The 24749-nt window shown below is 34.5% G+C and overlaps 1 protein-coding gene across 4 annotated transcripts in view; it reads left to right on the top strand.

Moving 5' to 3' along the window:
• LOC150108262 (uncharacterized) overlaps positions 1-24749 on the top strand; it is a 406756-nt gene that overhangs the window by 184731 nt on the left and 197276 nt on the right. For all 4 annotated transcript variants that reach the window (XR_016548126.1, XM_090390668.1, XM_090390669.1 and 1 more), the window contains one exon: positions 15951-16038. Coding sequence is in view for 3 of the 4 variants with exons in the window: in XM_090390668.1 (XP_090246794.1) it covers positions 15951-16038 (88 nt within the window). In the remaining variant the exon portion in view is untranslated. The remainder of the gene's footprint in view (positions 1-15950; positions 16039-24749) is intronic.

Here is a 24749-nt window from a genome sequence, read left to right as displayed (position 1 = left end):
TAGAGGGGTCTGGTACATGTAATAAAAACATGTTTATAGGTTTTCATTCTCAATAGAAATTATAACAGCTTAGGTTAGGTTAGTTTATAATGGAAAAAGTAAGTACTTTCTTTTGCTTTCATTGAGAGCAAAAGAAAGTACTTCTTTTGCTCTCAATGAAATCAGAAATCATTATAAACTAACCTAACCTAACCTTTATCAGTTGGGAATCATAAACTAATCTAAATTAAACTAACCTGGATGTCGCATGTCGAACCAGAGTGTGGTCGTAGTTTGTCATGGGAAGATTAATGGGGATGAAAGATAAACGTTGTGGGCCGAGCTTAGTGATTGCAGGCAGATAAATGGAGATAACAAATAAAAGTTGTTGTGGGCAGATGAATGGGGATAATAGATAAACATCGTTGCTGTACCTCTTTCTTCATCAATGGAGAAAAACACTGATCAGTTCCTCTCTGATTTATCTATTATCCCAATTCATCTGCCCACAACAACTTTTATTTGTTATCCCCATTTATCTGCCCTCAATCATTAAGCTCAGCCCCAACAACGTTTATTTTTCATACCCGTTATCTGCCCACAACAAACTATGATTACACTCTGGTTCGACATGCGACATCCAGGTTAGTTTATAATGATTTCATTGAGTGCAAAAGAAGTACTTTCCTTACTTTTTTCATTATAACCTAACCTAAACAATAAAGGTTAGGTTAGTTTATGATTTCCAACTGAAAATGGTTAGGTTAGTTTATGATTTCCAACTGAAAATGGTTAGGTTAGGTTAGGTTAGTTTATAATGATTTCTGATTTCATTGAGTGCAAAAGAAGTACTTTCCTTACTTTTTTCATTATAAACTAACCTAACCTGTTATAATGTTTATTGAGAATGAAAACCTATATACAAAACCTATAAATATGTTTTTATTACATGTACCAGACTCCTCTAGGAATTATTCACTTTAACCGGTTAAAGTGATTAATTCCAATTATTCACTTTAACCGGTAATTATTAATAATAACCGGATTTATCACTTGAACCGTAACATATATATATATATATATATATATATATATATGTGAAACGTACTATTAACTCGGGGTTGGGATATGTTCATTTTTCTAAATTAACTGACTTAAACCCGAGTCAGTTAATTTAGAAAACTTAAACTTTCCTTGTGAAGGAAAGTTTAAGAGAATTATAACACAATGACATTTATTTGAAAAAAACGCAACATGTTTCGTCAAGAATGACTTCTTCAGGCGATAAGAACATAGAAAAGATAATAAAAGACACTTATATATATATATATCACATCTGGATGAGTGTCCTAAGTGTGCAAAAAAATAGTGAAAGGTTACAGAAATAAATAAATTTTCTTAAATTTCATGCCCTTACTCCTTAATCATCCTATCACAGAGTTTTGTAAAAAGTTAATATCCATGCTACAGCTGAGATGTAGTGTTTAAGTAAGAAAAAAAAAGGAATAGAAAGATCAACATTTTAAAAGCTAAACAGAAATTATATTTTCTAAAATATTTCTTGTTTGTATGTGTTTTTCATATATGTGTATCATTACAATATTATTTCAATTTTGTCATTAAGAATTTTCTTCACAAAGAATTGTGTGGAAGCTAACAGGATGAAGTATATTGTCGGTTTCTGTGTAGGCCAGGGAGTATAAGGGAGAATATAAATGGCATGTATTGACAAATTAGCGTGATGAGTACAGGTTGAGTAATTATTATGGGGAGATTTCAGCTAGGGGGATATAGATTGGAAAAAAGAATTGTCACAGGGAAGGAAAGGAAATGAAATTATAAAGCTACAAGATAGCAGACTGAGACAACATGTAGTGGAGGGGGATGTGTGGTTCAAGAGTACTGGATCTGGTCATAGAATCAGAGACCTTAACAATGACCAATCTATTCATACTGTTTCCTCTTTGTAAAAGCGCTCATGTTGTTATGATCTGGAAGATTGCCTGACATGCAGAATTTTATGTAAAGATGGGGTATATAAAATTATAAAGCAGTTGACTGTGACAAGCTGAGGGGTCAGATTGCAAAAGTGCCATGGCATAAGGATTTGTAGGAGAGGGAGGGACAGACATTAGTAGTGCATGGAAGATGGTAGAAGGGTGTATGAAGAAAACAGCACCTCTGTACCTACAGTCAGAGGATAAATCAGGTAGGAGTTAGATGGATGAATAGCATCATTAATCAGGAGTTACAGAAAATGAAAAAAAAAAGAATATAAAAGGAAAAAATATAAAGAAGGTGATCAGCATACCCACAATCAGTACCCACAGGCAAGAGGAGCGATCTGTATTGTAAGGATGTCAAAAGCAAATTATAAAAGGAATCTAATTGATGAGACCAAAAGAAATCTTTATAAAGTTCTTTTGTATATGTGGCAAGTAAAAGGAAGAATGACTGTGGAAGGGAAGGATGACTTTAAAAAGTGTCGATACTGATGATAGGAAGGTAACAGAAGCAAATGAAATAGTTCAGTTGTGGAGTGATCATCATCGTCAAATTCCTGACATGTACCATCAAGGGGTGTACAGGATATGTTAGTACTACTTGAAAAACTTACACCATTACTAACTTCCTATCTACAATTTTCTTCCAAATCAATTTCTTAATTGTCAAGACTCTAATATCATCAGATCTTATATTTCTATCTTCTTAGGCACTTTTTTACTGTATCAATCCGCCTATATCTTGGTCTTCCTCTGAGTCTTCTACCAACCTGGCAGAGAACACTTTTTTTTGCTAAACTTTCCTCTCTCATTCTGTTTAAGTGACAATGCCACCTGAGATTAGCTCTGCTAATACATCCCTGGATGCTGACAATGTCAAAGTCTTTCCTAATATCCTCGCTTTTAATATGATATTGCCATTGATGTCATCTGTTCATGCCCCCTAATCTTTCTCAGGACTCTCATATATCTGTGGTTTCTAGTCTTTGGTCTCTCAGATCCATAAGTTAAAATTGGTTTAAACACTGTCTTGTGTATGGTTAATTTAGTATTTCGACTAATTTCTCTTATTCCATATAAATTTATTCAATTGACTTCCTTCCATACCAGCTTTGTTGATTCTATTGTCTATTTTCATATTTAATTTACCATCTTCACTAAAAATTTTGCCTAAGTAGCTGAAATGTTTTACTTATTCTATAGGTTCTCCATTCACAATACAGTTGATATTTTCAATGCTTCTGCCTACTTTCATTGTCTTTGTCTTGTTAGTGCTGACCTTCATACCAAATCTATTACAACAGTTATTCAATTTAGTCAGAGAATCTTGCGGACTTGTAGTGGATTTATTTAGAAGTATAACATCATCCGCATAAAGTAGAGCTGAGATTGACATCTCCAATTTTGATATCAGGTTTTATACCACTTTCCTTCATAATGTTATCCATATACATAATGAATAGCAGACGGGATAATCTCTATCCTTGTCTAACACCAGATTTAACATTAAACCATCTTTCTGTATTTCCTTCAATTCTAACTGCTGACTTAAAACTCAAATAAAGACTAAGTATGGATTGATATAATATCCCATTGACACCATACAACTGTAGCATTTTGAATAGCTTCTCTCTTGGCACCTTGTCATATGTCTTTTCCAGATCTACAAAACTTAAATATACATTTTTGTTATATTCCCATGATTTCTCAACTATCTGTTGTAAAGTGAAAATCTGATCCTGACAGTCTCTGTTTGGCCTGAATCCGGCTTGTTCTTCATCAAGTTTTCTTCCACAATTCTTCTCAACTGTTTCTAAAGTATGCATAAATCTAACTACAAACACTCAGTAGGGAAATACCTCTGTGATTCTCAGATTAACTTTTATTTCCCTTTTTATATTTGGGTGCATTGAGAGCTCTACTCCAATCATCTGGAATTCATACCTCTGTCTGGGCCTTCTGAACTATGCAGTGCAGCCACTGTAAGACTTTATACCTCCATACTTGGGCATTTCTGGTTGAATATCATCTATTCCTGCTTCATTTAGCAATTTTTCGAAGTAATTACTCCACACATCAAGGATATCTTTTTCATCAGCTTTCATGTCACCTTTATTGTCTCTAATTCCTTTTACAGCACTCTTTCCTCTATTTCTGAGCTTTCTCAACTGACTTCAGAATATTTTGCCACCTTCTTGATATTTATTTTCAATGCTCTTACCAAAGTCTTCCCATGACTTTTGTTTAGTTAGTTTTGCACTGTGTTTAGCTTTCTTACATTTGTCTCTGTATTCTCTAAGAGCACAAGCTGACTTATTTGCCAGGAACTTTTACTATGTTTTCTTCTTTTCCTTCACTGCCTCTTTAACTTCCTGTGTCTGCCATGGAGTTTTGATTTTTCTATATTTGCAGACAACTCACCACATGCCTCTTTGGCTGAATCAATCAATGTTTTCTTCAGGGGTTTCCCACTGAATCTCCACGGTTTGGTTCTTGTTCTCAAACTCTTTCATTTTTTCTTGAATACTCTTCGTGTATTTTAGGTCTAGAGAGTTCACATCTGAGAGCTGCTCAACTTTTATTCGCTTTAAAACTTTCTTACATGTTCTTCTTTTCAATATGAAATTCAATTTTATACCTGAAGACTAAATGACATTTACAATTTCAAATCCTGTGTTACACTCTTGTGTCCTGCACAAGTGAGAAAACATCACTGTCAGTAATAACATAGTCAATGAGACTTTTCTTATTCCTTGCATCTTCTCTTCATATATTTGTGCACATATTTATGTTGGAACATTGTGTTAGTAATAACCAGTCCATGTCCTGAGCAGAAATCTAACAGAACTTTACTCTTTTCTCCAAATTTTCCCAAAATATTTAATAAGTCTGACAATCACTTCCTATTCTGCTATTTAGATCCCCAACAGACCAACTTTTCCTTTTTTATTGTGTCAGTTGCTTTATCTAAAGCCTCAAAAGATTCCTCCACACCTTAGAACCTTCTGTGGGACCATATATAGGCTCAAATAAGTCTCATTGTCCAGTTCCCCATTCTGATTTTTGCCCACATAACTCTACTTGATATTGCTTATCATTCAAGAAGATGAGCCTTGTATTTTGTGTTGAATACTATGGCTACTTCTTTACCTTGATTGTCATTGCCTGAATATAACATTTTGTATTTATCACTCAGAAAAATCTTGTCTTTTTTGTTTCAGTCACCCCTGTTATGTCGATCTGGTACTTATCCAATTCCTCAACTAACTCAATTTCCTTGCCATTCAGGCTTCTGTAAAAATAGTCTATGTTTTTTAATTCTGCCTTTGTTATATCTGAATTTTATGTATTTCTTTTATCTTAAACAGTTGTAACGCCGATGTTGTTGTAATCTCTCGTTGCTTGAAATAGACTATTACCTATAATCTTTTCAGTCTATCAATTTAATTCTCCCTCTGAAGGTCATGACTATGCTACTACACTTGTACGTATTTTAGAATTTGGGAATTGCCTCTGGCAGGAGCCAGTTCCTTTGTCTAAATGGCTGGCTTTTTCTTGCACTGATCTCTGAAAATTTATGTATTTACAACTGTGCCATCAGAGATTGCATAGAGGAATTGTATATTTCTCCTATACATGCAAAAAAAAAAAAAAAAAAAAACGCCCAGCACAACACAGAAATATCTCTAATATTTATCTCTGAGTCAAGCAACGGTTAAATCTACTATTCATCAGTCATTTATGCTTTTACTCTTAAGGTCACACAGGTTCTGTCTTTTTATGAGAAGTGCATTGGTCAGGCAGAATCAGGCAAGTTATTTGACAAACAAAACAATTTATTCATGCCAAATTAAAATACAAAGAAAGGAAGTAACACTACACATACTAAATTAATCCAACTCAAATTCACTAACTATAATGATATGGAAATAATATAAAATTCGTCTGGTTCTCTACTTGGTTAAATAAACAATTTTCTCTTAAGCTTAATGACTAATGCAATAAATATGCTCACATATAATTCAGACACCAGAGCAGACTTGTACACACTATACATTACTTTTACTCAGACTATAATTATTATTAGGCTTAACTAAAACTTTCACATACTGTTCCTTCTTCAATACACAACAATATCAAATTCCTTATAACTCTGCAAAATACTTCACAATAAATTTTACAAAAACAGGCTTTCTGTCTTTACTACTGTTCTTTATGCTAACAAACTAACAAAATTCAGCAATCCTTGCTATAAATTTCACATCTAGGAAAGTCCTAAACAAAAGTCTTACTTGCTACTTTGTCATGCAGTTCATTACACAAGATCCTAGAGATCGCTGACACCTTCTTCTACTTTCCGGTAAATTTCACAAATGGACACCTTTTACGATATCAATGATACTTCACACACGGAGATCGTCAAGGAAATTTAGCGATGGGAACTCTAGAGTATACCGTCACTGCTATCACAACACTTCTATCATCATCGGGCATTGGCTGGTGGGATGTGGATCCCGATCCTTGGAACGGCAGGATACACTGGATACTCATCGCAGCGAGAGCAGGAACAGAAAACCGGAACAGCAAGCCCAGCGTCTTTTCCTTCTATTCTGCTCTGCTGACCCTGAAACTCTTACAGATTTAATTGCCCGGATTTTCTTGAAGGGGTCTTCTCAGCCACCCAGCGGTCACTGAGTCAAGTCAGGGAAACCCTGTACTTTGCTGATCTTCGCGAGTTGCGATAGCCTCAGGTCTTATATGTTAATCCCGTCTGAGTTAATTCTTTGTCTGTACAATTTTTTTTTTATTACAATTTATTCTAACATTTTTTTTTTCAGATTTATTACTGCAAAATGAGTCAAGTATTAATCAAATTACAAGTATATTAAATAAATTTTATTTCCCAAGTAAAATCAGTATAGAAGAAATTTTATTCTAAAATCCTTCTATACAAGATTTTCCATAGGCTTACTCTCTCTAAAAAAATTTTTTTCAAGAAAATTTTTTAAAACCTCATGTCTGCATATTTTTTGGAGACCTGACTACAAAATTTTTTTTTCTCCCCCTTTAATTTTTCTCGTGGCCCTAAGTTTTTTACCTCGTTTCATTATTATACCTATTTTCCTTTGCTATCTTTTAAAGTTTTGAACCTAATTAATTCTCCATTAAACTCGCTCTTAAAACTTGCACAATCAGTTAGTAAGTGTGCAGACTTTGTAGCAATAGCTAAATTCCAACCTAACAATCCACTTATTGACTTTCTTATCATGAAAAGAAAACAGGGGAAGTTGGCATAATTATACTGCCACTGGGATTGAATTTCAACCTCATGTTTTCAGTGCCTGTTCCACCTTGATTTGTTACGGGAACTTCTGTTTCCTTTAAGTTTCTCAATGATGTTTACTTCTATTACCTTATGATTACTCTCCCCTAATTTTTCTTCCATTTCGCCTTGATTGTTAACTAATTTTGTGCTTGATATGTGGTAGGTGTCTGATTGACTGTTCCCTTCGGATGCTGAAGCTAATGAAGGATCAGTATGATTATTTCGGTATTCTTCATTACCTCTCTCTCTCAGTCAGTCAGCCAGCCTGACTTTATTTTCATTTTGCATTCTCTCTTCACCTGATTTCTCAACTCTATCTCTAAAATTATGGTTCCATTTTTCTGACCATTTATTACCCTTTAGGAATATCTCATTTCTAGAGAAGTCACAAGAGAACCTGTACCTCTCCAGAAAGTTAGTTCCTAAAATAATTTGCACATTCTGGGGAGATATCCTGGTGAGGACCGACAATTCTTGCCAAAGATACAAATTAAATTCCAAGTATATTTTAACTCTTACTTTCTAGGTCGCATAAATCTTGGATGTCGAAATCCCTGATAATCTGATTGGTTTCTTTAGTTTAGAGATGCCTCTCCATATACAGGACTTTATTCCTTGAAAATAATCTCCTGTTATGACAGAGGTCTGGGAACCAGTATCAAGTAATATGTCACAAGGCGATCTTGTACATTTCCTTTTATGATCATATTAGACTTCCTTTGGAGTTCTCGATTCTTGTGCTCTCTCCTCCATGGTTTATTTGCATAACTATGAGGAGTGTGCACAAGATTCGATTCATATCTAACATTTCCGTTGGAGGGTCTTTTGTTTCTAAAACATTTGCGAGCCGTGTGCCCATATTTATTGCAAACAAAGCATTTGGAAGGCTCCCTTCTGTCTTTCACCTCATTTATCTCTGGTTGAGGTGGAGTTAATTCAGAGGTCTCTGCTGTCATTGCTGCCAACTGCTGTATAACAAAATCAAGTCGGTCCATCATTGGCTGTTGTAGCCTTTCTACTTCCTGTCTTATTATTGTACGTAATTCCTACTTCTTTCAGGAAGTAGGAATTACGTACTTCTTTCAAGAAGTAGGAATTAACATTAATATGGCTGCTAGGACGAATGTCTCCAAGCCTCTTTTCCTTCTCTTTCACAGCCAGGAAACATTCCTCAAGATTTGTGATTTCTTTTTGTAGGTAGTCTCTTTCAGTTCTTCTTTGATCCCTAACCTAAATTGATGAAACACTGCCCAGTCAAGGTGAGGTTTATCCTCTATTGAGACGCTCAGACTGTTGGAAATTGTCAGTAACTTATTATAGTACTCAGTCACATTCTCCTTTTTCTCCTGTGCACATCTCTGTAATTTCCAGAGTTTTGGGCTTAGACTTCTTACTTTGGAGAACTGGGAAATTAAGATTTCCTTGAACTTTGGGTATTCTAAGTTATCTTTCAGTATTGGGGATGAATACAAGAAGCTCTTGGCCTTTCCAGCTAGTTTGCTCCTGAGCAAGATAAGTAGTTGGAAAAAGGTTGGAAGTCTTGACCACCTTCCAACTTTTCTCAGCTCTTCGACAAAGCTAAAAAAAACTAAAACGTCGTCATTTTCTTCCCCAGAAAATTGCGGAATGACAAGTGGAGGATTTATGGTTTGTAATTTCACTCTCCATACTAAAACTTAATTCTCAAATTAAAAAAAAAATTTTTTTTTTGTAACTGCCTGATTCATTACCAAACCTTTCTCATATAATCCACAATTTGACTAATTAATTAACGCAAATTAAATCCTGTTAGCTGCACCATTGTAAAATTTATGATATTTTTATGCATGTTCTTTAATTTTGATAGGTATTCAATATTTATCCTTTGTTTGTCTTATTTACTTATTTATCTCAACTCGCTTAACTTAACAGTCGTAACTCTGTTGTTGTAATCTCGTTGCTTAAAATAGACTTACCTATAATCCTTTCAGTCTATCAATTTAACCCCCCCCCCCCCCCGAAGGTCGTGACTATGCTACTACACAGGTGCGTATTTTAGAATTTAGGAATTGCCTCTGGCAGGAGCCAATTCCTTTGTCTAAATGCTGGCTTTTTCTCGCACTGATCTCTGAAAATTTATTTGTATTTATCACTGCGCCATCAGAGATCGCGTAGAGGAATTGTATATTTTTCCTATACATGCAAAAAAAAAAAAAAATGCCCAACACAACATGGAAATATCTCTAATATTTTCTGTAAGTCAAGCAACGTTTAAATCTACTATTCATCAGTCGTGGCTACTTTTACTCTTAAGGTCACACAGGTTCTGTCTTTTTATGAGAAATGCATTGGTCAGGCAGAATCAGGCAAGTTATTTGACAAACAAAACAGGGGTGCTTAAGGGTCAAAGCTGTATAACTGAGAGGAGACCTCCACATAGCCTTTAAAGGAATGCGGAGAACCGACCAGGGCTTCTGACCTAATGTCCAATCCTCACCTTCTCGTGGTGCACTCTGTTAGGTGTTGTCTACCTGATATTGAACGAACGAGGATGGGCTGGCAATTTGGGATTTAGCCAACCAAATTGTATTCTTATTGGCTTAAACCAATATACAAAATGATACAATATACAAAATTTTGTCATGCCCAGCCGGCATGACAAAATTTCATGCCGGCTGGGGCTTTGCCTGGTTAAACAAGGCCCCCATTGTTTTCGCCAGGGAACCAGGGTGAACAGCGAAAAAGTCAGCTACTGGAACAAATCTGAAAGCATGCCACAACTCAAGATCACCGAAGTTAAAGATCGGTACTATCAACATAAGAAGCCTGAATGGCAAAGAAATGGAGCTAGCTGAGGAATTAGATAAGTACCAGATCGACATAATAGGGGTGACTGAAACAAAAAAGACAAAAACTGGTGAGATCTTTCTGAGCAATAGACACAAAATGTTATATTCAGGAAATGACAATCATGATTTTTTTTGCATGTTCTTTAATTTTGATATGTATTCGATATTTATCCTTAGTTTGTCTTATTTATCTTATTTAACTCAACTCACTTAACAGTCGTAACTCTGTTGTTGTAATTTCATTGCTTACAAGAAGGAGTAGCCATAGTATTCAACACAAAATATGAGGCTAATCTTCTTGAATGGCAGGCAGTCTCAAGTAGAGTGATGTGAGCCAATATCAGAATGGGGAATTAGACAATGAGACTTATTTGTGCCTATGGTCCCACAGAAGGTTCTACTAAGGTAGAAGTGGAGGAATTTTTTGATGCTTTAGAAAAAGCAACCGACAAGTTGGTCCTTGTTGGGGATTTAAATAGCAGAGTAGGACATGATTGTCAGACATAGAAAAATATTTTGGGAAAATTTGCAGAAAACAGCAAAGCTAACAATAATGGCAAATACCTGTTGGATTTATGCTCAGGACATGGACTGGTTATTACTAACACCATGTTCCAACATAAAAATGTGCACAAATTCACATGGACAGAGAAGAAGCAAGAATAAGAAAAGTCTCATTGACTATGTTATTGTTGATAGTGATGTTTTCTCCCTGGTGCAGGACACCAGAGTGTACAGTGGATTTGAAATTGGAAGTGATCACTATTTAGTCTTGAGAGGATAAAATTGAATTTCATATCAAAAAGAATAACATGTAAGAAAGTTTTAAAGCGAATAAAAGTTGAGCAGCTCTCAGATGTGAACTGTAGACTAAAATACAGAAAGATTATTGAAAAGAAAATGAAAGAGTTTGAGAACAGGAATCAAACCTTGGAGATTCAGTGGCAAGCCTTGAAGAAAACCCTGATTGAATCAGCCAGAGAGGCACGTGTGAGGTTGTCTGCAAGGATAGAAAAATCAGAACTCCGTGGTGGACACAGGAAGTTAAAGAGGCAGTGAAGGAAAAGAAGAAAGCTTATCAAAAGTTCCTGGGAAATAAGTCAGCTTTTGCTCTTAGAGAATACAGAGACAAATATAAGAGAGCTAAACACTTTGTAAAACTAGCCAAAGTCATGGGAGGACTTTGGCAAGAACATAGAAAATAAATATCAAGAAGGTGGCAAAATATTCTGGAGGTTGTTGAAGAAACGTAGAAATAGAGGAAAGAGTGCTGTAAAAGGAGTTAGAGATGATAAAGGTGACATGAAAATGGGAGAAAAAGATATCCTTGAAGTATGGAGTAATTACTTTCAAAAATTTCTAAATGAAACAAGCAGTGATAGCACAGTGGTAAAAAACACTCAACAGGCATACAATCAGGAATATGTATCCATACTTGAAGTAGAAAAAGCCATCAAAGGCTTGAAATGTGGAAAGGCAGCAGGAGTGGATGATATTCGACCAGAAATGCTGAAGCATGGTGGTATAAAAGTCTTACGGTGGCTGCACTGCATAATTCAGGAAGCCTGGACAGAGGGACGAATTCTCTATGATTGGAGTAGAGCTCTCATAGTACCCATATATAAAAAGGGAAATAAAACTGAATGTGAGAATTACAGAGGTATTTTCGTACTGAGTGTTCCTGGCAAGATCTATGCAAGTATACTTGAGAAACGGTTGAGAAGAATTGTGGAAGAACAAGCTGGATTCAGGCCAAATAGAGGCCGTGAGAATCAGATCTTCATTTTACAACAAATAGTTGAGAAAGCATGGAAATATAACAAAGATCTGTGTTTAAGTTTTGTCGATCTGGAAAAGGCATATGACAGGGTGCCAAGAGAGAAGCTATTCAATATGCTTCAGTTATATGGTATCAATGGGGCATTATATCAAGGAATATTTAGTCTTCATTTGAGTTGTAAGTCAGCAGTTAGAATTGAAGGAAGTACTAGAAGACGGTTTAATGTTAAATCTGGTGTGAGACAAGGATGTACATTATCCCCTCTGTTATTCATTATCTATATGGATCACATTATGAAGGAAAGTGGTATTAAACATGATATCAGAATTGGAAATGTTAATGTATTCTCTTTGCTCTATGCGGATGATGTTATACTTCTAAATAAATCCGCTACAAGTTTGCAAGATTCCCTGACTAAATTGAATGACTGTTGTAATAGATATGGTATGAGGGTCAGCATTAAAAAGACAAAGACAATGAAAATATGTAGAATTGTTGAAAATATCAACTGTGTTGTGAACTGGGAACCTGTGGAACAAGTAAAACATTTCAGCTACTTAGGGACGATTTTTAGTGAAGATGGTAAATTAAATATGGAAATAGACAACAGAATCACCAGTACGGGTATAGTAGGAAGGCAATTGAATAAATTCATATGGAATAAGAGATAAATTAGTCAGAACACTAAATTAGCTGTATACAAGACAGTATTCAAACCAGTTTTAACTTATGGATCTGAGAGCTGGGTCAGAAGTAAAACACTTGACTAGAGACTGCAGATATGAGAGTCCTGAGAAAGATTAGAGGCATGTACAGATGGCATCAATGGCAATATCATATTATTAAAAACGAGGATATTAGGAAAGTACTTGACATTGTCAACAATCAGGAATGCATTAGCAGAGCTAATCTCAGTTGGTATGGTCACTTAAACAGAATGGACGAGGAAAGATTAGCAAAACAAGTGTTCTCTGCTAGGTTGGCAGGAAAACGACCCAGAGGAAGACCAAGATCTAGGTGGATTGATAAGAAAGTGCGTTAGACTATAGAAATTTAAGATTTGAATGTTGGAGTCTTCACAAGTAACAGACTGATTTGGAGGAAAATTGTAGATAGGAAGTTAGTAATGATGTAAATTTTTCTTGTAGTACATTCATATCCTGTACTCCCCTTGAGGGTAGATGTCAGGAATTTGATGATGATGATGATTAACAATTTATTCATGCTAAATTAAAGTACAAAGAAAGGAAGTAACGCTACTCATACTAAATTAATCCAACTGGAATTCACTGACTAAAATGACATGGAAATAATATAAAATTCGTGTGTCTGGTTCTCTGCTTGGTTAAATAAACAATTCTCTCCTAAGCGTAATGACTAATGCAATAAATACGCTCACATATAATTCAGACATGGGAGCAGACTTGTACACACTACGCATTAATTGAACTCTGACTATAATTATTATTATGCTTAACTAAAACTTTCACATATTATTCCTTCTTCAATACACAACAATATCAAATTCCTTATAACTGCAAAATACCTCACAATAAATTTTACAAAAACAGGCTTTCCATCTTTACTACTGTTCTTTATGCTAACAAACTAACAAAATTCAGCAATCCTTGCTATAAATTTCACATCTAGGAAAGTCCTAAAAGTTTTGCTAATTTATCATCCAGTTCATTACACAAGATCCTAGAGATTGTTGACATCTTCTACTTTCCGGTAAATTTCACAAACGGGCACCTTTTACGATATCGATGATACTTCAAATGCAGCGATCGCCAAGGAATTTAGCGGTGGGAACTTTAGACTATACTGTTACTGCTATTACGAAACTCCTACTATCGTCATGCATTGACCGGTGGGACATGGATCCCGGTCCTTGGAATGTGAGGATACACTGGATACTCCTCGCAGCTAGAGCAGGATCAGAAAGCCTAGCGTCTTTTCCTTCGATTCTTCTCCCTTTTATTCTGCTCTCCTGACCTTGAAACTCTTACAGATTTAATTGCCCGGATTTTCTTCAAGGGTTTTTCTCAGCCACCCGGCAGTCGCTGAGTCAAGTTGGGGAAACCCCGTACTTCACTGATCTTCGTGAGTTGGAATAGCCTCAAGTCTTACATGTTGATCCCGTCTGTAGAATTTTTTTTTTTATTACAGTTTATTTATTTTTATTACAATTTATGCCAACATTTTTTTTCAAGTTTATTACAGCAAAATGAGTTAAGTATTAATCAAATTACAAGTATATTAAATAAATTTTATTTCCCAAGTAAAATTGGTATAGAAGAAATTTTATTCTAAAATCCTTCTATACAAGATTTTACACTTCTTATGTTGATAGTACTGATGTTGAACTCTGGTGATATTGAGTTAGGATGTGTTTTAGGATTTGTTCCAGTAGTTGACTTTTCACTGCTTGCCCTGGTTCCCTGGCAAAAACAATGGGGACCTTCTTTAACTGGGTGACATGCAAGCCGACATGAAATTCTGTCATTTTGTACCTCATTTTATATCTTGGTTTAAGCCAATAAGAATACACTTTGTTCAGCTAAATCCGAAATTTCCAGCCCATCCTTGTTTTGTTCTGTATCCAGGTAGATATCTAGCAGGGTGCACCATGAGAAGGACATTAGATGAGAAAGGGTGGTTGGTTCTCTGCATACTTTTAAAGTCTATGTGGAGGTCTCCTCTCAGGTATACAGCTTTGACCCTTAAGTTGAGTGATCATTTTTGCAAATAGGTACTATCCAGGTGGAGATATTTGAGTCCCAGATTTGATATTGACTGATGGGAGAATAAAAGTACCTGAATTGGAGGTGCTTTCAGTATTGCACAACATTAATGTGAGCACGGCCATGTGCTTAGATTGCATATCAGCCCATGTATTAAGAGAATTGGCACATCCTCTGATTAGCTGTTTAATTTAAGTCTCGATTGTGGGAAGGTGCCAGGGAAGTGGAAAGATGATAAAATATTTTCACTGTATAAAGGATGCTCCAAAACAGAAGTAGCAAACTTCTGAGATACCAGTCGATATCTCAGTAGTTGTAGTTAAGTTACTGGAGAAGTTGGTAATAGACAGAATTCAATTCTTCGTGCACAGGAACATGGTTTTGTGAAGGGTAGTTAATTTGCTGACTTTTGATAATGAAGTAACAGTTGAGTTGGATGAAGGAAATGGCTACTCAGTAATATTGCTGGACTGTGCAAAAGCATTTGACAGGACTCCACATAGAATTTTATTGCATAAATTTGAACATAAATATAATTCAAATCACGAAGCTAGTGATTTGGATTATATGGTGGCGTATGGACAGATATCAAAGATTGGTTTATGAAGGAGTCGAGCCCAGGAGAAGGCAGGTGACTAGTGATGTACTGCAGGACTCTGTACTAGGTTCTGTGCTGTTTAAGTTATACATCAATGATATGGAAATGATTTCAGAGAAAATGTTCATTTATTTGCTGATGATGCAAGGGTGGAAGAGTGATAGTTAATGATGTAGAGATCCTGCAGGATGACTTAAATAGACTAGCAGTATGAGCAGAGATAAGCAGAATTGCAAAGATAAATTCCGTTTACCTTTGCAGTATGGTCAAAGGAATTAAGATATAGCTTTTGATGTATTTTTTGTCCTACTCAAGGTCAGGCTAGTAGAATTATGGTTGATTAAATCAGTATCAGTTTGGCATACTGTTTGAATTATAATGTAGTTTGTCTCTATATGTATGTGTGTGTGTATTTGTATACTCCAGATGATGACCTTAATATGAAGGTTGAAATGGCTGGAAATTAAAGTAATTATTCTTAACATGCTAGTAGTCTTCATAACTTATCAGAAATGAATGTTAATCACTGTATAACATTAAAAGAAAAGTTACAAGTTATAGTTTGAGTGGTTTATGGTAATCTGACTACTTCAGATGATACAAGAAATTACTAAAACATTCATATTAAGATTTATTAATCTGCTCATCTTGGAAAAAAATTATTATTTTAAATAAAATTATATTTCTCACAGGACCATGCAGAGCTGGATTTTTCTAATATATCATTGGAAGATATCATAGCTAGGACCAATTTAGTTAAACGACCAGTGAACAAATTAGGTAAGGATTAATTATTTCATAAATTATTATTAAAATTTGAAAATTCAATATATTTATAAGAATTTAATGCTATTATTTGTGAAATTTTAATGATTAAATATTAACATATTTAATATGATATTAAATCCATTTATGAGTAAAGTATTTGCAATAAAACGCAAGCTTAAATACTGATACTTAATTTTCTATTTAGATTCTAGCCCTTATAAAATGCTGTTAATCAGATAGTTTATTGTACCCTATATGTTATAGGATAGAGATGTAGAAGTTAGTATGGGGTTGTTATAGCCCAAAAATGTTTTGCATAAAATAGTGGTAGATTTAGGGTGTAACAAGAAATCATCCCTGGAAGCTAAGGAGGGTGTAAGCAAGGGAGTGAGAAGCAGGATTTGCAGGGAGAGTTGTGAATAATTGAAATGCATTGCCTGAGAGCATGGCGTCTGCAGAGAATTTGAATGTGTTTAAGGCATGATATGATGTGTGTATGACAAAAGGGATTTCTTAGATGAGTCTATGACTCCATGGGAGTCTTAGGATAATAATAATAATAGTAATAATAATGCTGAAAATCATACCGGTAGCAACAGTAATTGATAACAGCTGTAGGATATCATCATCACTGTTGGGCTAAATTCAACCCTTATAAAATACTGTTAATCAGTTAACTGCACCCTATTCACTTGTAATAACCTGGAACCAAATGAATTTCAGAAGAAACAAAAATGCATGTATATATGTGGGAAGGCATGCACATTTTTTATATTGTATTCTTTGATTATGTTCATTATACTGAATACCTAAGAACTAAAGAAATAGTTTATTACAGTGCAAAGATTAATATATTGTATTTAGGGAAAAAAAGAAACCTATCTAGTTAGAATGGTATCATTGAATCAAAATGAGATAGCTCTCGTGTTGAAACTGATTGCATTTAATGTATTTAATATTTATTATTTAATATTTTAATTATTTTAATAATTTAATATGTATTTAATGTAAAACCAGAGTTGTTATTACTTCTGCACTGCTCAAAACAATTAGTGGATATTTTAGTTTTTGTCAGATAATTATAAATTTCTGCAAATAATTATAACTTTTGGGTACTTTATTAACAAATTATACATTTTAGCGTGAAACAATTTTAACAAGAATAACAACAATAATAACAACATTGTGACATAACATAACATAATTGTTGTTATGTTGTTAAACATAACAATTATGACCACATAATTTAACATAATTTTGTATGCAGTTGCGTGTTCTATGCTGTTGTATATTAAGAATATTTTAAAATAAATGCATTACATTTGTAAATTATTTTTATAGCTTTATCATTTAAAAGAAACTCAAAATATCCTCTAATTGTTTTGAGCAGTGTAGAAAGGATTGGCAAAGGATTTTTTATTTTTTTTTGTTAATTTTTTTAAATTTAAATTTGTATGGATTTGAGAAAAAAATTTCTCTTATGAAATTTCTTTAAAACGAATTTTATAAATAATTTATATTTATATATTTTATATTAATTTAACATGTCTTTTTATATTACAATTCTCCTGTCTTATTTATGAGACTAAGGCTAAGTGAATGTAATATACAATTACACCCCGAGTTATGTAAGTAATGTGTTCCGTAAACCTTTACGTAAGTCTAATTTGTAAATTACATACATACAATAAATTGTTCAATGGCTACTCATACACCGCTGTCTTACATTAATATTTTTGCCATTAATCAGATAATTTCCATTTTTAATATTTTTCATTTCTGGGATGATTACAAAAAAATTCAATTATAAAAAAATTTATCAATTGTTTTCTTTTGTGCTTACATGGTGATCAGAATACATTTTGAAAAATTATGGATACAACTACCATGTTAGAGTAAAACTTGTAGTTTAATAGAAACCAAAATCAACACTCGACATTTTGATCTTCATATCAAAGTCAAAATTCTAGAACATACACAATATATACAGAGAAATAAGCTGCACTACAATCTACATAGTTTGCTAAAGTTACTGACCTACCGTTACTACAATTATTGGCCTGATCTCTGGTGAAAAAAAAAAACCTTGACTACATCAAAGCTAGAGTCCTATTATTATCATTATCTATTAGGTTAATATTTATATATATATATATATATATATATATAATATATATAATATGTTAAAAATACCAAGCAATTTTAAACCTGGTTTTACTCCATTTCCCAAGTAAGCAAACAGACAAACAAGTCAAGTTTGCGCCTGCAAGTTATGCAAGTCTAGCTGATCCTACAGGTAGTGCAAGACCAAGGCAACTCGTGGTAAAGGTGGCATAAGCTCCGATCACTAATCTTAATATTTACCCTTAATGCCAAAACACATCTCCAAGAAGGGGATGCATGATGTTTTGTATTAAAGGCAAGAGGCCACTACCCAGACCAGTTTCGACCTCTTTTGAGGTCTCATCAGTGGGAGCTAGGCTAGGAATACCAAGATTTAGTAATACAGAGCTTATAAGTATTTTACCAGAACAAGTTGCCATAAGGTGTTTTAACCTTATTAAATAAAAATCTTTGGAGGAGATATAAATGTAGAAAGTATTTTACCTTGGGTATAGTAAATGTTAAAAATACCAAGCAATTTTAAACCTGGTTTTACTCCATTTCCCAAGTAAGCAAACAGACAAACAAGTCAAGTTTGCGCCTGCAAGTGATGCAAGTCTAGCTGATCCTACAGGTAGTGCAAGACCAAGGCAACTCGTGGTAAAGGTGGCATAAGCTCCTATATTTAAAAAAAATATGATTATACATATAAATTTCAACCAATTGGTATGGAGTAGTTTCTAATAAAAGCTGAAAATTGCTTAAAGTCCTAAAGTATGCTAGGACTTTAATTTTTATGCCACCATTATTATTGAGATTAGGGTGATTAATCAGAATTTCACAGGCTTCTTTAAATTTTCTTTCATACCAGGTTTTTGTATGATATAAGGAGCAGGTACTTTTCCAATCAATTTGGTGTAGGGTGTTGAGGGTGTGATCTGAGAGGCCTGCTTCACCAAAATTGTTATATTTAATGTGTGTTTTGTGTTCTTTTTTATGTATTACTCTAACATGATAGTTGTCTCCATAATTTTTCAAAATGTATTTATCAGTTGTACTTGAATAATATACATACTGTAAATATGAAAGTATAAAAAATACATAATATAAAAAGAATATAAAAACAAACTGAAATATTCACTTTTCAAATAAAAAAATGTCTTGTGACAGCTAAGTTGGCTGTTCTGCGGGAAGTGTTACCCCTGTCGATGTTGAAGGCTGAGGGTAGTCTGGTTGTCTGAGTTGTCATCTTGACTTTGTTGCGAACAGCATCTCACAAACATGTCTAAAGTAGAGTGTGTGGTTACACACACTTCTTGTCCTTGTATCGGAATAGATACAGTGGCTAACATTTTCGAACCGCTCAGTTCGGATCCATCGATTCTCATTTTGCTAATGCCATGTCTATCAAGTTAAAAACCTCGGCTAGTCCCTTCTTTGTAAATTTCTTTATGTCTGGCAGTTCAGTCGCTTAGTATTTTCTTTGGAATTTCGGAATGCCTCCAACTGAATAAGGTCATCATTAGCTAGCTCTCTTCATCGTGACTCAAAAGAAACTCGTTAATGTACTTTAATCCACTTCCAGTTCTAATTGCTGTGCCAGTTTCACACACGTCTCTGTCACCTGCTGTAATTCTTGTGTCAACTCAGCACCCGTATTAGTCATTGTTTGCTCTCTTTATGTGAAATGCTTAAAATTATGGACCATTTCTGGGCAGAGTTTCTTCCACACAGCGTTCATTCTTGTCTGCTTGATTTCATACCAAGCCACCCTGATGTTTTTGATAGCGTTAAGGATGCTATAGTTCTTCCAGAAATCACGTAGAGTAATGCCCTTACCAGTATCAGTGGCCTTGATTGCTTGGGAAAATGTACACCACAGATAGTAGGCTTTAAAGGTCACAATAATGCTTTGATCCATAGGTTGCAATAGTGAGGTAGTTCTGGGGGGGGGGGTAAACAACTTTTATGTCAGCATGAAAGTCATCCAACTCTTCTGGGTGACTGGAGACATTGTCCAGGAGGAGAAGCACTTTAAACGGGATTCCTTTCTCGACACACCCTCCACTTGGTGAACGAAGTGGTTATTGAATCAGTCTCCGAACAGCGCACGTGTAACCCAAGCCTTGATATTGGATTTCCAGATTACGGGCAGCATACTCATGTCAATGTTCTTAAAGGTGCGCAGTCTCTGGGAATGGTGCACTGTAAGCAGTTTAAGTCCCCTGAAATGTTGCCATCAATCATAACAGTGATCCGATCTTTTGCGACCTTGAATCCAGGCATAGATTTTTCCTCTTTTGCAATAAATGTCCGTGTTGGCATCCTCTTCCAAAACAGAGCCATTTCATCAACATTAAATATTTGCTCAGGCAAATATTCCCCCTCCTCAATTATTTCTGCCAGAATTTTGGGAAATTTACTTGCCGCGTCTGTATCTGCACTTTCTGCCTCACCCATGACTTTGATGCTGTGTAGATTTGTATGCTTCTTGATTCATTTGAACCATCCAACACTAGCTTTAAATGTACTCTCTGCATCTGTGATGCCTGCCTGCTCTTTTAAATCCTTATATAAGGACATAACATAGCTTTCTCCTGGATAATCAATAAACTTAACAGTATCCACTTCTGTGTCAGATCAGATCATCAATCTAGTGAGACAACAATTTCTCCATCTCTGATATTGGGCCCAGCCTCTTCTTGGTAATAATTGTGCCCTTCAACGCTACCTCACCTTTCATGCTTTCAACAATGCGAACTTTATCCTTCACTATTGTATTCACTGTCGAAATAAGTCAATTTATTCCCCAAGCTTTTGTTGATAGAATTTTCCTGCCTTCATATTATACATACGAATTATTTTCAACTTTTCTTCTAAAGTAATTGCAGACCTTTGTTTTTTAGATTTATTACCAGTGCATTCGGTTTTGTATTTGCATTCCATTTTAAGAGTAAAAAGACAATGAAACTAGCAGTGATAACAAGTGACTGAGCTAACTACATGAGGCATCTACTATTGTACTGCAATAAGGCTGTTAAAGACGCACCTGTGCAAAAGCAGCAAATGTTCATACATGCTAGTAGATTTATTTTGTAACTGCGAATTTATGTAAGTCACATGTTACATAACTCTGGGTGTAACTATATCTGTTTTAAGTTTAGGGGAAAACCAATATTGTTTTAATGTAAATAAATATATTGGAAAGAAACTAAATAATGCTTGTGGTACTAATTTTTTTTAATTTTTTTTTTTTATTTTTATTTTTATTTTTTTTTAAGGTGTGGAAAAAATGCACACACATACACACAGAGGAAAAATATATATACAGTAGAATCCGCTTATTGTAATCGCGGATAATATTATAATTCAGCTATTTTTATCAAATCAGTTGGTCCCAAAACACACCGTTTAAAATGAATTAAATGATTATAATCCCTATTATAATCAAAGTTCTGGTTATTGTTATCAAAATCCTTGAATGTTTAGCCTTTTGCATCTCAGAATTAAAAACTTGAAAGGTTAATCAGGAGAAAATTTGACAAAGAACATTTGTCGAAATCTGACTTTTGTGTTAATCTTTTAATCTTATTCTTTCGTAAATCTTGTATCTTCCAGGCAAATGCAGGTGGGTATAAATACAGTCGAATTGTGATTTTTCAAGTTTATTTTCGTGCTCTTTTCAGTAAGTGAAATTGACTTTAAGTGTTCATTAAAATAGCACTTAGCATTAAGGCAGAAGCAAGTAAAAAATGTAAAGATTTATCTTTTCAGGAAAAGCAAAGAATTTTGGAGTGCTATGATAAGTTGCCCAAAATGAGTCATCGTAGTGTGGCTGTACATTTAAAAATTTCACAGCCATTGTTCTGTAAGATCTTAAAAAACAGATCAAAATTGAAACTTCAGCTCTTACTAATGAGAACATGCATCGGAAGGTAGCCCAATCTGGTAAGGATACTCATGTTGAATCAATATTAAAATTTGGTTTAGTAATGTTCGTGAAAAGAATGTTTCGCTTAATGGATCTTTGATGCATCAAAAAGCAGAAGAACTTGCAAAAATAATGGGCAAAGAAAATTTCATCGTAACTGATGGATGGCTGACAGGTGGAAAAAAGCAAGAGAATATTCTGTACATGCGTATTCATGGTGAAGAAAAAAGTGCTGATTTTTTATCAGCTGATGCGTGGATTAAGACTGAGTGGCCAAAAATTATGGCTGAATATTCTCCCGAGGATATTTACAATGCAAATGAAACAGGACTCTATTTTCATGCAATGCCTGAGCATACTTATTTGTTTAAAAATGAAAGTACCAAAGGATTTACATCTTCAAAAGAACAAGTGACAGTGCTTTGTTGTGATAATATGAATGGTGAGAAACGAGAGCTACTAGTGACTGGAAGAAGTAAAAATCCTCAGTGTTTTTTAAAGGTGTCAAAAGTTTGCCTGTTGACTACTGTTCTAGTGCAAATGCTTGGATGACTAATGCCATTTTCAACAGTTGGTTGGTTAGTTAAGTGTGATTTAAATTAAAGTGAAAAATTGTCTTGTTAGTAGATTTGCACTGCACACACAAACAATTTATCGTTAAAGAACATCAAAGTAATCATCAAAGCCAGCCTGGCTGGCCGAGTGGTTAGCGTATCCACTCTCCAGCCAAAAGGTTGCGGATTTGAATCTGCTGTGGGTATGGATGTTTGTGATTGTCTTTGGAAATACTAGTAGTGGTGGTGGTGGTGGTCGGTGGTAGATGGCGTTGGTGTAGTTGCAGTCAGTTGGTGGATTGAGTGGTGGAGACAGAGTTGTAGAGCAGGTACCCTCCCTCGATGAGTCTTTGGACTCCTTGGAGGTGTCTAATAATAATAATAATTTCTTGCCTTCAAATACTACATCGTTAATTCAACCATGTGACCAGGGCATCATATGAGCTTTTAAAGCTTATTATTGCAGGGATGTTCATGCGAGAATTATAACTGAACTTGATATAAAAGATTATTCTGATGCAAGTGCAGTTGCAAAAAAGATTTCCCCTTCTTTTCTTGATACATTGCATTTGGTAGCAATGTCATGGAAGCAAGTCTCAGTGAAGACTATTGAAAACTGCTTCCAAAAAGTTGGATTTTTTAGAACAAACTCTGGAACTCTTTTTTCCGAAGAATTTGAATATCTTACAAATGAAATTGTTGATAAAATCCCAGACGGTATGTCAAAAAAAGAATTTGAAAATTGGTTGGATATTGATAATGTTGAAGTGGTGGCTACAATGACAATGTCGGAAATATGTCAAGCTGCGATGAGAACTTTAAACTAGTAGAAGAAAGTGAACCTAATACAAGTATAGAAGAACACATTTTAGAAGCTCCCCCAACCAATGCCCAGATGCAAGAAGCTCCATGAATACTTCATTGTGGCATGCAACAATGGAGCAACAAAGTTTGAAAGGCATTATGACTATTAGCAATTTATTCATGAACCACTGTATTCAAACACATGACAGACGACACTAGATAAGTTTTTAAAATAAATTTAATGTTGTCTATTAAAAAGTTGTTCATAACAATAAATTAAATTAAATAATGTTCATAACAATGAATTGAAATAAATGATGCAATTTTTTATATCCTTTGCTTAATGTTATCAGCCGGTCATTGTTATCGAAAAGTGACTGTCCCAAAGTGATCACAATAAGCAGCATCTACTGTACTTTTATCTCCACAATAAATAGTACAATCGACACATTTAAGAATTAATAGCATTCTTAATTTTTTTTTATTGCTCTAATCTTTCTTTTCAATTTTATTTAATCTAAAATTTTTTGAGGAATTCTGTTGTATGGTGGCTAATAAAAATGTAGATGATCTTGCATAATATCTTCAAAATGAAGAATTTTTAAAAATTACTAATTTTGAAAGATTAATCTATACTTTTAATGGTGAACCTCAGGAAAACATTCAGGTACTTTTCAAAACTGCTAAACAGTTAAGTCTCTTGGTAAATTGTCAGATACCCAGTTGCCACTTATTTTAAAAGCAAAATTACAAGGAAAAGGTAAGAGATTTGCTCATAGTTCTAGAAGGGTGAGGTAGGCTGTTGATTATGCAACATTTAAAACTCTGATGTTATAGGAATTTTCCAGAAAATTAAACATTGGTTTTAGCCCCTGGAAAATTTTCCAGCGTGTGTTTTCAGGAAACAAAAGAAACCATCTCTCAATTTTATGACAGGCTTACAAACACTGTTTAGGATTAGACGTAAAGACTTCTGTTAATGATTTCTTATAAAAAAAACACTTTTTTTTTTTATTTTTCAATGCAGAAATGGTTTGACACCTGAATTTAAGAGGATTGTCCATAAAAAGGGATTGATATGTAAAACAAGCATTGGACATAGCATTAGCTAAAGAGAATCTGATGAGGAATGTTAGCCTTTCACAGGACAGTTTTATCTGTGGAAAGAGTTAAGTTCTCAAAGGATTCTGAACCTTCACAAAAACTATTTCTGCACCTGTCTTTATTAAGAAGGAAATATCAAGTCTGAGAGAAGATTTGAAGAAGATGGATACAAAATCTGAGTATTATGGAACATGCTATCACCACCAGACACCGAATCCTTAGGGAAA

Source organism: Typopeltis vanoorti, chromosome 3, assembly GCF_054136105.1.
Source record: "Typopeltis vanoorti isolate ZY-2024b chromosome 3, IOZ_Tvanoo_1.0, whole genome shotgun sequence".
Taxonomy (NCBI): Eukaryota; Metazoa; Arthropoda; class Arachnida; order Uropygi; family Thelyphonidae; genus Typopeltis; species Typopeltis vanoorti.
This window is presented reverse-complemented; position numbering and strand designations above follow the sequence as displayed.